The 13,199-nt window shown below is 30.0% G+C and overlaps 2 protein-coding genes across 45 annotated transcripts in view; one reads left to right on the forward strand and one right to left on the reverse strand.

Moving 5' to 3' along the window:
- LOC148629371 (centrosome and spindle pole-associated protein 1-like) overlaps positions 1-2,517 on the forward strand; it is a 64,210-nt gene extending 61,693 nt beyond the window's left edge. For all 43 annotated transcript variants that reach the window (XM_088549471.1, XM_088549581.1, XM_088549572.1 and 40 more), the window contains one exon: positions 1,122-2,517. In XM_088549471.1, coding sequence (XP_088405597.1) covers positions 1,122-1,185 — 64 coding nt within the window. In that variant the 3' untranslated portion in view covers positions 1,186-2,517. The remainder of the gene's footprint in view (positions 1-1,121) is intronic.
- Positions 2,289-13,150, reverse strand: LOC148629372 (guanine nucleotide-exchange factor SEC12-like). Of its 2 annotated transcripts, none has more exons than XM_088549766.1 (9): positions 13,013-13,150; positions 9,194-9,389; positions 8,315-8,523; positions 7,720-7,803; positions 7,351-7,463; positions 6,907-7,080; positions 6,455-6,527; positions 5,309-5,468; positions 2,289-4,820 (listed from the first exon to the last, which is right to left on the reverse strand). In XM_088549766.1, the coding sequence occupies exons 1-9, from the start codon at positions 13,145-13,147 to the stop codon at positions 4,735-4,737; spliced, it is 1,230 nt and encodes a 409-aa protein (XP_088405892.1). In that variant the 5' UTR covers positions 13,148-13,150; the 3' UTR covers positions 2,289-4,734. The 2 variants fall into 2 exon arrangements, with proteins under 2 accessions (XP_088405892.1, XP_088405888.1); XM_088549762.1 differs by lacking the exon at positions 13,013-13,150 and adding an exon at positions 12,279-12,988.
- Between the last annotated feature and the right edge of the window lie 49 nt (positions 13,151-13,199).

Consider the following 13,199-nt stretch of genomic DNA (forward strand, 5'->3'; position numbering starts at 1 on the left):
TCAAAGAATAAGTATTTATTTGTATGATTTTTTACCCAAAAGTCCTGCTCCTTCAATAACTGGGAAGAGAGTGAGTACACAGGACTGCATTTTTTATTTTAGCTGAATGGAAGTATTGTTGACTATACTTCAGTCAGAATATTATTTTATTTGGTTCATTTATAGAATCATCAATTTTTATCTTACTTTATTTTACATTCATTTTGTTTCTGGTAGAATAATACTTTTTAGTCATTCTTAAGGTAGATGCTCTGTCAACTGAAATGAACTGTGTGAAAAATTAATTTCCTCAAACTTAAACTACTTGTATTTTGAACTTACAATATCCCTTTCTTTTTATAGAATATTGATGTTGTGTTTTTGTGTGCATTTTTATGAATTTCTTTCACTTTTTGTTTTGATAGATTAATTGAGTAGCTGTCTTTGTAAGAATCATGCAAGATTTTAAAAATGTGATATACCCAACAAAAGGCTACATATTTTTAATTTTGTAATTAAGTTGTTTTATGGGTCTATATTATGAAATGTATAATTATTCATTAAAATCTGCCTGCTCTTAGGAGATAATCAACATTAAAAAACGATAGATTCTATTGCATTTGAGTGTCATTTACAGAGTTATCTCCCTTAATTTCGAACTCTACAGTGCTTTCTATATAATTTTTATCTCCTAAGAAAATGGGTTATATGAAAAACAGAATGTTAATTTATGTTTACTATGTATAGCAATTCAAACAAAATATCAAAAATTAAAATATGTAGGCTATTCACCCATGAATCACAGTTTGCATGATTCTTAGCTGGAGTGCTACTTAACTTTTTACAGTGTTTTACACTTACTGATTTATATTGTATTCAAATTTTACTGTTTTGTATGACATTATTTTCCTGAAAAAAAAAATACTAACTATAATTTTTGTGGTTTATGGGTAATATTTTTTCTCCATTTGCAACAAAACAGGATTACCTAAAACAATCAGGTCAGAAAAATTGGTTTCCTGTACATACTACAGTACTTTAAGTAAACAGTTGCACAAAAGTTCCATGCATTCAATTAAACAAAAAGAGACTTCACGAAGTTGGGCTTACTTGTTTGATTTATTATTTGTTTTCTTTTTCAGACCCCCATCAGGCCAGACACTCCAAGATGATTCATGGTTACGCCCAGGGAGTAAAGCATTTTAAAGACCCGTAAATCAACATCATAAAAACTCTTTATGTACATGCTTTGTAAATCAATGCATATTTATTGTAGTATAAGATCTGTTGCATGTTACTTAGCTGTGTTTGAGAGTATCATGAATCTAATTATAAATGTATTCATGTCAGTTGCACAGTTCCCAGATACATGTTGTAGAAGACCAGAGTAGTTGTAGTACTATTGAAACATTTCATTGGCAAGTCTTTATGCAACACTTCAATATTAATTGTCAACAGATGTTTAGTGCTATTGATATTTATTTTACAGAAATGCAACCTTGTTTCATCTTATTTACATTTATAGTGACATAGATAAAACTTAAGTACATATGTATAATGGTACACTAAAGTAACATGATTTTTGTGGGTTTACAATTTTCAGAACAAAAGTATTGATTATAGATACCATTAAAATAAGTCACAAAATATTGATGTGTACAAAAAAGTTTCAAAGATAAATTTGATATTTTTTGTATTCTTATCAGTAGCAAAAGACCAATTTAAAATAAATGAATGTGATACATTGGTAGCGTTCTTGACATAGAATTGACTTGTTAATATTGTTTCCTACTGTATGAATGGACACCATAATGCTTATTTAGTAGTTACCTTGATAACAAAGGGTTGACTATAAAACACAACCAATAACTAATTAAAGGTCTGTTTTTTGTAGTTAGTCAATTTGAATGGGTAGCAAAATAAAACAAAAAATAGTGTCTCGGATAAAATTCATGTTATGTTATGATATATTATAGATTATATGATATATTATAGATTAGAAACATTTTCTAATCTGTATCAATAATTTTTATGTTATGAGATAGATTTTTATCTCAGGTTGAATCAAATTGTCTGTGATAATCCAGCCATGGTTTAATGTGTTTGTCCTGTCCCTCATGACAAATTATCTCCTCTTGCTCAATTGTTTCTCAACTCATGATTTCAATTCTACTCATCTATTCAACAACTTCAAAAAACTTTTTAAATTGATATTTATCATTTACAATAACTTGTCAATATTTTCCTGAAATTAAATTTTTAGCATGAAGAATAATTTTTAATATTTTTTTTTATGTTTTAATATGTAATTGTTCTCAGTGTGTTTTTTAACTTATTTTTTTTTTGTACTTATGGTTAATCGTACCCTAATAGTTTGATCTTTGTGTAATGGTCTGGTCTGTTTGACTAATATTGTTCTCGTACAAAACATGGCTGGAAGTTAAATTCGTCCACTTTACTTGTTATTTATATACTTCACTGCCCATAAAGGGATGTGATATAAACTATTTTTTATAGAAATAAAAATATGGGATTCAAGTCTCTCCTTTTTATGAATGCCATAGAACACATTTAAACCATCTCCAGTTTTAGGAATTTTGAACTGCATGGGCATAACATACTCATTGATTAATGAGAATACATAGAACATACTTAATATTTAAATCTGTAGGTTAAATGTGTGGGTTGTTACAGGATTAACTTTACCTAAAAATTTGTTGTTGCTGAAATTCAATTCAGAAAATTTATTTTAAAAATTACACTTGTTTACCTTCAATAACTTATCAGGGTGTATTGGAATCACCTTGTTTATCCATCCAAATTTCGTCACAACTATCTTGACTCCCAATGTTTAGATGGTACATATATTGTAAGCTTTTTTGGTTGCCGTCTGATTTCAACTTCCTGTTGGACTAACCATTTTTTTGGGGAAAAATGAATAAAAATTTTGTTAAAAAAATCTCTGTTTTCCAATATCAACTCTGTGTTTGTAAGCAAGATTGAATTAATACATAATTTAAAAAAAGATTTATAGTGATCCATATGCCAAAGATCAAAATCCCATTTTAGGGAATGCCAAAAAACACAAAAGTTTATGAGAGTTCAGTTCAAGGTCAAAGGTCACCTACCAGGTTTCAACAAATTGTGTTTCAATGTGTCAAATGTCTAAGCATAACCTGACAGCTGTGTGTCAATGTGTAATAAATGATAGTAGTGAAAAAAGTTAGACTTTAAAAATATGGTAACCAAAACAGCTGGAGCCAGTATTTAACTTCTTACATTAAGAAAGCCAAAAAAAAGAAAATTTAACCTCAAGCTCACTGTTTAAGATTAAATGTCAACAACAATGGAATGTGACACTTGTTTACTATCATGCCAGTGGCGTACACTCAATAACCTGCTTCACAGCTTACTTGATGTACACCATGAGATTACCTTTATTCTTTTTAGACAGAAATAATATTACAGTAATTCCAGAAATACTACAGGTAATAGTAATATGGCGCAAGAAATAACTCATAAAATTCAACCATTCAAATCAAATTTTTCAATAACTGAAAATTTCATAAAAAAAAAATTGTCACTAAGATAAGAATGTAACTGACTCTCAGCTGATACGGAAAAAAAAGTTGTAACTACAAGACCAGGATTTATGCCATTTTTTCATCTCTTAGTACAAAATCTATTATGGATATAAATAAGACTTGATTTATTTCTACCACAATTTTATTTTGGTACTTGTAGTACCGAGATAATGACATGATAAACATAAATAAAATTAAATAACATAACAATGATTTGTGAAACTGAACATCAAACATAATTATTTTAATTAACTAATATTAGTTCATACATCTCCAAAAAAAATTCACACATTTAAATAAGCTATTATACATTCCATTGTTGCAATTCTCTCAGCCATACATTAAAACACAAATCCCCATTTTAAATGCAATCACATTGATTCAAATTAGACAAGAACAGACTGAAACTGAATTTGTGGCTGACCAAATCTGCCATTCAGTGAATATATTTCTACGGTGAAACTATTACATATGGTACATTTGACATCTTATGACTATAGATAAATGTACATTATTTATGACGTGAAATCAGAAAACCGAGAACCAGCTATACGTAATCTGTTTCCAAAAAAGAAGAACTTTTGTTTAAAGTCACATTAATTACACCTTTCTTGTAAATGTCAGCTCATGTTATGAAGAAAAAGGTTATGGTATTTACACAATTAAGCTAATATTCTGGTGTAGAAAATTTTATATAATGGTTTCATGTTAATATCGATGAACTATGTGTAGTGACTAATAGAGTTCAAGCATAAAATAAAAAAAGTATCATAAATAAACAACCTTATAATAACAGCCAGCTGATAAAATAGAAGTAGCATCATGCACTGATTAAAACCCTAAACCTAATTACTACAATATCATATAAAAAAGTTTACATATCACAGAATTACTTAATCACCTTAGAGGCCACTACAAACTGAATTTTTTAGTGGAAAAAGAAAATAGTACTATTTAAAAATAAGGCAAAACTAGTTCATTTAGTTACTCATATTTATTATTACTGAAAAAAATATTTCCACTTAATAATTCACTGAACACCAGAACCTACTGAAAATTAAGTATTCAGTTGGGTGTGGCCTTGTAGCATTTTCTAAAATCCAACCAATTAGATCCTTTAATTTTCATGGAATGTTTTGGCTGCCTTCTTGGAAAAAGGAGACAACTCCTGTCACAATCCAATCTCAGCCAGTAAGATGAACAATAGAACTATAATCACTATGAGTCCTATCAGTAATGTAAATATACTGTAGCTTTCTGAAAAAAATGAAGTTTTCATTGAAGTCCATGATGTATAAAAGCTGAGAAAATCCTCATTGTCAAATCTGTTAACATATGGGAGGAGACTCCCTACAAATCAATGAAAAATTTATATCGCCCACATAAAAATATAAGATTTGTGGGAGGTTTTTGGTTAAAATTACTATATTTTCTGTAAAAAATACTAAATATTTGAATATTTACATGAAAATTTGCCTTGATGTAAAAATCTCCCACACGAGGCAAAGGGGAAGAATCTCCCACATAAACTGTTCCATGGTAAACAGATATGCATTGTTGAAAAAAAAAAACCAAGAATCATAATCATTATCGTATGATGCCAAATATATAGCAACTTTCCATAATCATAAGATAATTTCAATTATATTTCTATTTTTACAAATAATCAAATCAATTTTCATTAATATGGAAATGACAGCTATTCTGTAAATGAACATTCTTACTATTTTTAATATATTTCTTACCTCTTTTGTCTACTTGATGAACACGAATGGTATTGTCTGCTGATATACTTAGTAATGTGAAGTCTTTAGCACCTGTTACTTCTTCTGTTGCTTTTGATGCTGGTAGGAAACTTAAACCTGTAACAAATATACTGTGGGCTTCTCTTACACTGTAGAGTTTCTGAAAAGAACACCAATAAAATACTTTATTTTATCATGACTTAGCTCAATAATAAGTTTAATACAAATTAAAAATGAGTTTGTTAGGGATATAAAGAATCTAACAGCACTAAGAGTGCAAGACTGAGGATATGACCCAAGGGTAAGATTTCAAGTTCTCTGAAGAGAATCTATTGAAATAAAAAATATTGAAATGTTACATGCGGGTGTCTGAGACTTTCTCCTTTTGCATTTTCTGGTGATGTTTGATTCTTTTTATTACTTTTAAATTGATTTTGTGATTAGTACCCCAATGCAGAACACCCTGATTGCCAAATTCATTTTTGTTTACAAGACTTCATAATACATTTTATTTTGATGTCACAAACATTGCAGGTTTAATCTCATCCATGGGTGTGAAGAGGAAATCTCACATTGCTAAAAATATAAATGACCTTGTTTCCTTATGTGTAAGTCCTTGCAAACTACACACACATATACATACAGAATTCAACCAAAAAGAAAATGCAATATCGTTATATACAATCAATTGGATATATATAAAAAATTATCACATATTTTAAGCCAAACAATACTAGTTTTAGATTATTTTTGTCTGTACATTCTTTGGTGAAAGCACATTTATATTGAGCATCAAGTCATCCCCTCTCAATATATTTTGCACAATGACTGACATTCCAAGTATCATCTAATATCACATTTACAACTCTTTGTGATTTCCATATCAGATCTATTGAATCAATATTTTTGGTCGTGGTTGTATCAACATTAGTTATTGATTGATTTAAAAATTCAACTTAATCCATAAGTTTATGATCAAGTTAATACCTGGTTATTTCAATATTTTGGCTGAAAGGGAACACAAAGTGCTGTTATGTGCTATACAATGAAAATCTAAGTAAGTAATTTTCATTTATAGTTGTGTTTCATATTAACTATTATAATGACTTGTTATTTTTTTTTTTTATTTAATTACTTTTGAATTACCTGCAGACTGAAAGATATAAAAACAGCAACACTTCCTGAGATAGTACCAACTGCAGAATATGTTCCATCGTCACTAAAAAATAAAAATGATCAATAGCTATAAAACCAAAAATATAGAATCGCCCATGAGCAATGCATGACAATCTCTTATACACACTAAAGTGTTAAAAATTAAGAATAATACTATACAATTGAATAAAAAATCAACCCAACTCTCTAGAAATGAAGTACTATAATATAAAGTAAGATGCTTGTACAGTGTATAGGGAGGATGGAATTTGAATTAAAACATTAAAAAAGAAAAAACGAGAGGATTTAAACACAATACAGATTTCATGATATTATCTTTATTCTTCGATGCACAGTTTTAGTAACATAGTCTACAATCATTCACAAGACACATGATAAGTGATACAACTTATTAAGTTTATAAACAAGGCTAGAAATCATACCTAAGAGCTAGAGCAGATAGCACTTCTGCACCAGTATTGACCATACGTTTAGGTGTGAATTTATCTGGGTCCCACATGGCAAGGTAACATGGTTGAGGATTCTGGGATCTTTTTATTGGTATACTTATTGTATATAAATTAAATTTCTTTTTGTCACCTTCTATCAAACCATATCTGAAATAGATTTAATATGATACAGATATTTTAATAAAACAAACAAGAAATTTTTTTATGAGAGATATTTTGAAATTGTTGTTGTCATTTTATACAATATGAATACAAATAACCATTTTTCTGGCTATGCTGACACATCCCATAATATTTGTGACCTCAAAATTTAAAAAAACAATACAGTTTTCTTTTTTTTAATGTATACACTGCTAAATAATTAAAAAAAAAAACATGTCTGCACAAATGAGACTTTCTTGACAGTTTCATACTGACTTGCAAGCCCTATGCCGATACTGGTCACTGAGTGGCCACTTGAGTTCACAATTTTTACTTCCATCTTTTGCATTCCAGACACATGCACAATGGTCTCTGGACACTGTAACAATCTAATGAGAAGTAAAAGTATTCTATTAATTCATTGTAATCAAAATTTTCTATGATATTATTAATCTGTACTTAAGGAATAATTCTTTCCAGAATAAATCATGAATGATGGAGTGATTGGAGGACAGTAGCACTTCTAATTCCATGTTCTCTTGCAAGGGATAACTAAATGTCCGGTAGTAATTGATTTTACATTCCATAGGTTATTATAAAGTGGTTACTTCTTCTGTGGTTATAAACAAGTACTTGAATGCTTACCCTGTTTCCAGCAGGACTGATAGTCAAATCATCTATTTCACCCTTGTGAGCATGGACTTCATACATCTTTTTTAGATCTGGATACTGAAACACACAAATAAAATATGGAAATTCTATATCACCCCATCTACCAGAACATTAACTTGAGAATAAAGAGAGGAAATACCTTAGGTCACATGGTTTTGAATATTTTTTATGGATGGAAAATATTAGCCATTTAAAAAAAAATTTAGGGTATCTAGTATAGTCAGTCTCAAAGCCAAAATGAATAGTGCTTTCTAGCCTTCCCAATGCATGTGTATCAAAAGCTAAATTTCATTAGAATTTCTTTCAATAGAAAAAAGAATGGATATGGTGAAACACAACAAATAAAACAACACGACACCTAAATACAGAATAGTTAATACTTTCTGAGTTCACCAAAAGGTCTTCCATAATTGTAAACACACATTTAAGTAAGCTCTGAAATGCCCTGATAACAAACATGGAAAAAAAACCTGTGATAACAGAACTTTAGTTACAGCTCAAAAATCTTAAATGTGAAAGCTGGTTTTATACTATTTAAGAACATATTAATTCTGCCTGTGCGACTAACCTTCCATACTCTAAGGAATCCATCAGCACCACCTGTTGCAAGGAAAGTCTGATCAAAAGAGAATTCTACTGTTTTCTGAAAACTACCGTCCTTATTAAAGTCTGTCACAATGTTGTCAATTTCTTCTACTTCAAATGTAATGTGTTTTGTATCATTATCATCTGAAACTTCATTTGACTTCCTTTTTCTAACAGTGTCTTCTTTTTTGTCTAAAATCATATTAATTTACATGTGCATTTGATAATATAACAACTTCAGTGTAACTATCTATTCATAATTTTTTAGCATTGTAGACAAATAAGGTATTCAGAGTAATTAAATGGTAAATTCCTCACCATGTTCATCAATCATTTTGCCACATGTTTAGTTTTAAATATATTACTCTGACAATTTTCAGTTTATCTAATGTTAATGCATTTTTAGACTATTATTAATTCATTAGGAAAGATTTATTCAAATCAGAGTTCAAGCTGGAAAATAAGGACAGAGGGACACAAACATAGAAAAGAGGGCATACTTTACACATTTTAGTAAAATAATGACTACTCCAAATATTTCTTGATTCAAGTGAGAATCAAATGTAATAATTGTATAGTACAAGTAACATAAAAACCAGGGAGGTTCAGGTACTTAGCTGTTATGATTGAACTTAATTTCCCATGATATTCTATGGAGGTGATTACCAAAAATGACAGGTACTTAAGATTATGTTTATAAACAGTATTGGTGTCATTCTATTTTTTACTTTGGTCCCATTTGCTTCTTCTCTGTAAGAAAGTTACAATTAGTACAAATCTGCCCTACTTTAAAATTATCACAACACAGAAGAGAATATCATGATTGCTTAGAAAAACCTATATGCTGGTACTTGTAACTAACCAGCATTTTTCTTAGGGCTCACAACTTTATATTTCATAGAATATATATGACAATTTTCATCTAATCCTGCTGCTATTATATGTTTTCTTCCATCATAGCAGCATGAACCATTCATCACAGCTTTAGTGCCAGTGTCATGCCGACAAATACTACTTCCCAAAAGTTTTCCATCGATTTCCTTTATTTCATACACTTCCTAAAAAATACAATTTAACAGTTACAAGCATACCTCAACTTACTATAGATATGTTTTGGAAATAGGTTCTAATATTCATATCAATGACAGTCAACTTAATACTAAAATTTACAAAAAAGGGATGATTTTTCATTTCCTATTGTAAACGATCTGTTTTTAGGCGGTGACGTCCCTTTGTCACCATCATATGGTGTTTACAAATTGTTAGATTTGCTCATACTTGTAACAATGTTTTGGATTTTAATGAAAGGAATCTTTATATAACTGAGGAATTACCACATCAAGGTTTTCAATACCACAAACTCTTAAAAACATTCACAAAATTTATCAACCGATACAAGGAACTCACTCTCAAATACAAATGTACTTGAAAAAGATTAATATGTGCAGGTTTCTCTCACCCTTTGTTTTACAGAAATATTCTATGCAAAGCACAGAAAGCTTGATACTCACCCAATAAGTTAACTAAACTGTTGAACAGGCTCATTTGTAAGGGATATAATTATGATATCGTTGTCAAATCATTAAAGATAGCATTTTTTGGTATTAACATTGATTGGCTCATAGGGACTTTACATAGAAATTTAAACACTATATTTTAAAGCAGCTTTTGGCATAATATGGGTTATGCCCTTATTGTATGACTTGTGACATACCATGATTCTCAACCCCACATGGAAAGAATTGAGATTGATTTTGCATATGATGGAGACACAACTCTTAGTAGGTCTAACTGGTCTGAAGCTGGCATGTCAGTTAACTGCTAGTAGCCCTTAGTTTGTACATTTGAGTAATTTATATTCAGTTTCTTTATTTCCGTTGTAACAAGGGACTTATACCTTTTTGAACTGATTTTAAGGTGTGTTTAACAGTGTAGTATTTTCTTCCACAGTGGAACAGATTTTAAAGGGGGAAGGGGGTTGTGGTCATGCAAAAGTATTTTAACCCTGCCACATTTTTTGCCCTGTTCCAAGTCAGGAATTTCTGTCTTTGTATGTCTTGTTTCGTTTTCACCTTTAGTTTAATTATGTTACTTGAATACGTGTATATAGGGGGCATCTCTTTCGCTGTACATGTGTACAATGATGTTTTCAGGCCAGCTGCAGCCTGCCCTGTGGTATGAGGATTTCCTATAAACTGGTAATGGCAATTCAAAGGTTTATTTGAAAGATTGCTTTGCAACTAAAATAAAAAAAAATTCAAAATGCTAAAACTAAATGTAGTAAAGTTTCCTACTCATAAAACCACTGTCGGGAGACTGATTAAGATTCTATATAGAATAATACCTCTAATTTGCTATTTAAACTACATTAAATTTTCAGAAAATATATATATTATAGTTCTAAGCCTATTCATGTATAATTTTCTCCTGAAAAAAAGTTTGTCCTGTCAAGATTTTGGATTTACTAAGTATCTTTAAATCAATTTCAAATATCTATACATCGAAATGTGGCAAAAAGTAAAAGATTTTAAGAATATGATAGATGTTTATCACAGACATCAAAAATATATCAGATATTTTGTTTTGTTACCATAACCCTGTAAAACACTGCACAAATCATGTAACAGAAAGAGTTAATCATAGTTAATAGTCAAGATATTTCTCCATTAACTTTCTCAAAATTAGAAAATTTTTAGATCAAAATATACCATATAATATAGGATTTAAGAATATGTAAAACTTTTTTAGACAAAAATTAACATTGTTTGTTTCTACAACTGATACAAAATTTTTGTTAGAAAAAGTTTGTCCTGTCAAGTTTTTTAATTTATTTCTGGACACATTTCAAAAACATATACATCAAAACAGCAAAAAAGTTAAAGCTTTAGGATTATGTTAAAAATTGTTGACTGACATTAACTAATTTTCAAGTATTTGGTGTTTTGCTACCATACCCCATACAACACAAACCATGTAAAAGAACAAGTCTGTCCTGTCAAGATATTTCCACTTTAACTGACTTAGAATGAAATAATTTTTATATCAAAATGTATCTTTTTGTATAACCTTTAAGAATAAGTAAACATTATTTGACAGACATGACATATTTTATTAATAATGAACTTTATTCATCAAAATGTCCCCTTTTCATTGCCATTTCTTTTTCTTGTCAGAAAAAGTTAGTCAAGATTTCCATTTATTATTTGACATTTTCCAAAAAAAAATCCTATTAGAAGCAGTTTTACTTTTCTTAAGAAATCATTTAAAACTTTTGAATTCTATTAAGTTAAACTTACACTATAGCCCAAAATGTATGGAAAAATGCCCATCCTGTTTTTAGACCAACCCCATTTATGCTGATTTTGCAAAAGATTCCCAAGATAGCTGGATTTCTCAACAGGTAGTTTATACATTTTAATTTGTTTCTAGATACATAGGTTTGGCTGAAATCGAAGGGAAATTTGTTGTCATATTCAGCCCATCTCTACTTAAAAGGGCCTACTCCTAATTTTTTTTATAATTTTTGATTTTTTTTACAGTGGATCAAATTTCCAGATTTGGTTTATGTCCGTATCCATCATGATTATACTTATAGGGAGCAGCATGAAGCGGTGTGAGCTCTACGGTTATTACATGTACTATATAAATTTCCCTTAAGGTTCCCTAATACACTAACGAAAAGAAAGTCATGTCCTGGAAGCAACAAAAAGTGACTGTCCTTATGAAGAAAATTCATCACTTCCTTAAACCAAGTAAATAAAAATACATGGGTTAAGATTATGTTTCAGTAAAAATAAATTCATCTTTTGTGATAGTGTTCGAGTCTTTCTCTATTCTTTTTTTGCTTTTTAAATGAAGTGAATATGATGTTTTTTTTAAAGTTTGGGAAACATGTGGATGAACGTACGTCTCCGTTGTTCCACTGTCACTGTAGTTAAGAACCTAACCTGCTTGGAAAAACTGTAATATTTCCGGTATCCGTACACATAGATCTGACCGGCCAAAACTGAAATGGATGTTGCTAGGGATGGGCTTAAAGGATAGAAAATGTAAAGTATTGCAAAGTGCTGTAAAGTTATCAACCATTTTGAGAGCGAGGGGAAAGGGGGTATGGGTTTGGAATTTTGGGGGGAAAAAAATTCAAATTATTCATTAATTAAAAAAAAAACGCCCATTAATTAACAAGACAGATTTGCAAACAGAAATATTGATTTTACTTGCTGTTTAAATATAAATAAAAATATTGCACTTGCGAAGCAAAAATTTTCATCCGGATAGACTAACCCTCTTTCTAATGCCCTTTATTATTTTTTCGAGTCTTGCACAGACTGTACAAGTATGGTAATGCTCATGATGCTCACTGATTTAGGCAATGCCTACCCCATATTACTCAATACTATAGACTTCCAGTCGAAAAACAAGTAATGTAATGTATGTTTACAGAATATCTTGATATTTTTCAACAGATCTCAGGATGGTTTTAGTTTAATCGCATTCTACAGGAAATTAAAGAAATAAAGCCTTGGTATGGCACAAACATAACCGAAAGTACACATTACAAATCTTGGAAAAATAAAATAACAAAAAGTATTAACTTGATGTGGCCTATAAGGATATATAAAATTAAATCCTTAACAGACTTCACCAAGTTATCTCGTGAATTAAGACCCAAACAACTAACTATGGCGTTAACAACACCCGTTTTGGCTGCACCACCTCCTCCTGCAACCATAAAATGCCTTGCATCCAAAGCATTTACTGTATACAAGGGAAAATCGGAACGTGCCAACAAGCCACCTTTCCCAGAGGAAGCCATGTTTACAAATATATGATTTACTCCGACCCTATTTTTTTTTTTAACTTTTAAA

This window comes from Perna viridis, chromosome 1 (genome assembly GCF_037379345.1).
Source record: "Perna viridis isolate PV_CMFRI_1.1 ecotype Kerala chromosome 1, ASM3737934v1, whole genome shotgun sequence".
NCBI classification, from domain to species: domain Eukaryota; kingdom Metazoa; phylum Mollusca; class Bivalvia; order Mytilida; family Mytilidae; genus Perna; species Perna viridis.

Bases quoted from the DNA above. Each gene is read 5' to 3' on its own strand.
- LOC148629372 (XM_088549766.1), bottom strand. From the start codon at position 13,147: ATGGCTTCCTCTGGGAAAGGTGGCTTGTTGGCACGTTCCGATTTTCCC. The intron at 7,081-7,350 runs GTCAGTATGAAA...AATCTATTTCAG, and splicing joins TATCGGCATAGGGCTTGCAA to ATATGGTTTGATAGAAGGTG. The intron at 5,469-6,454 runs GTAATTCAAAAG...TGTTCTTTTCAG, and splicing joins TTATATCTTTCAGTCTGCAG to AAACTCTACAGTGTAAGAGA.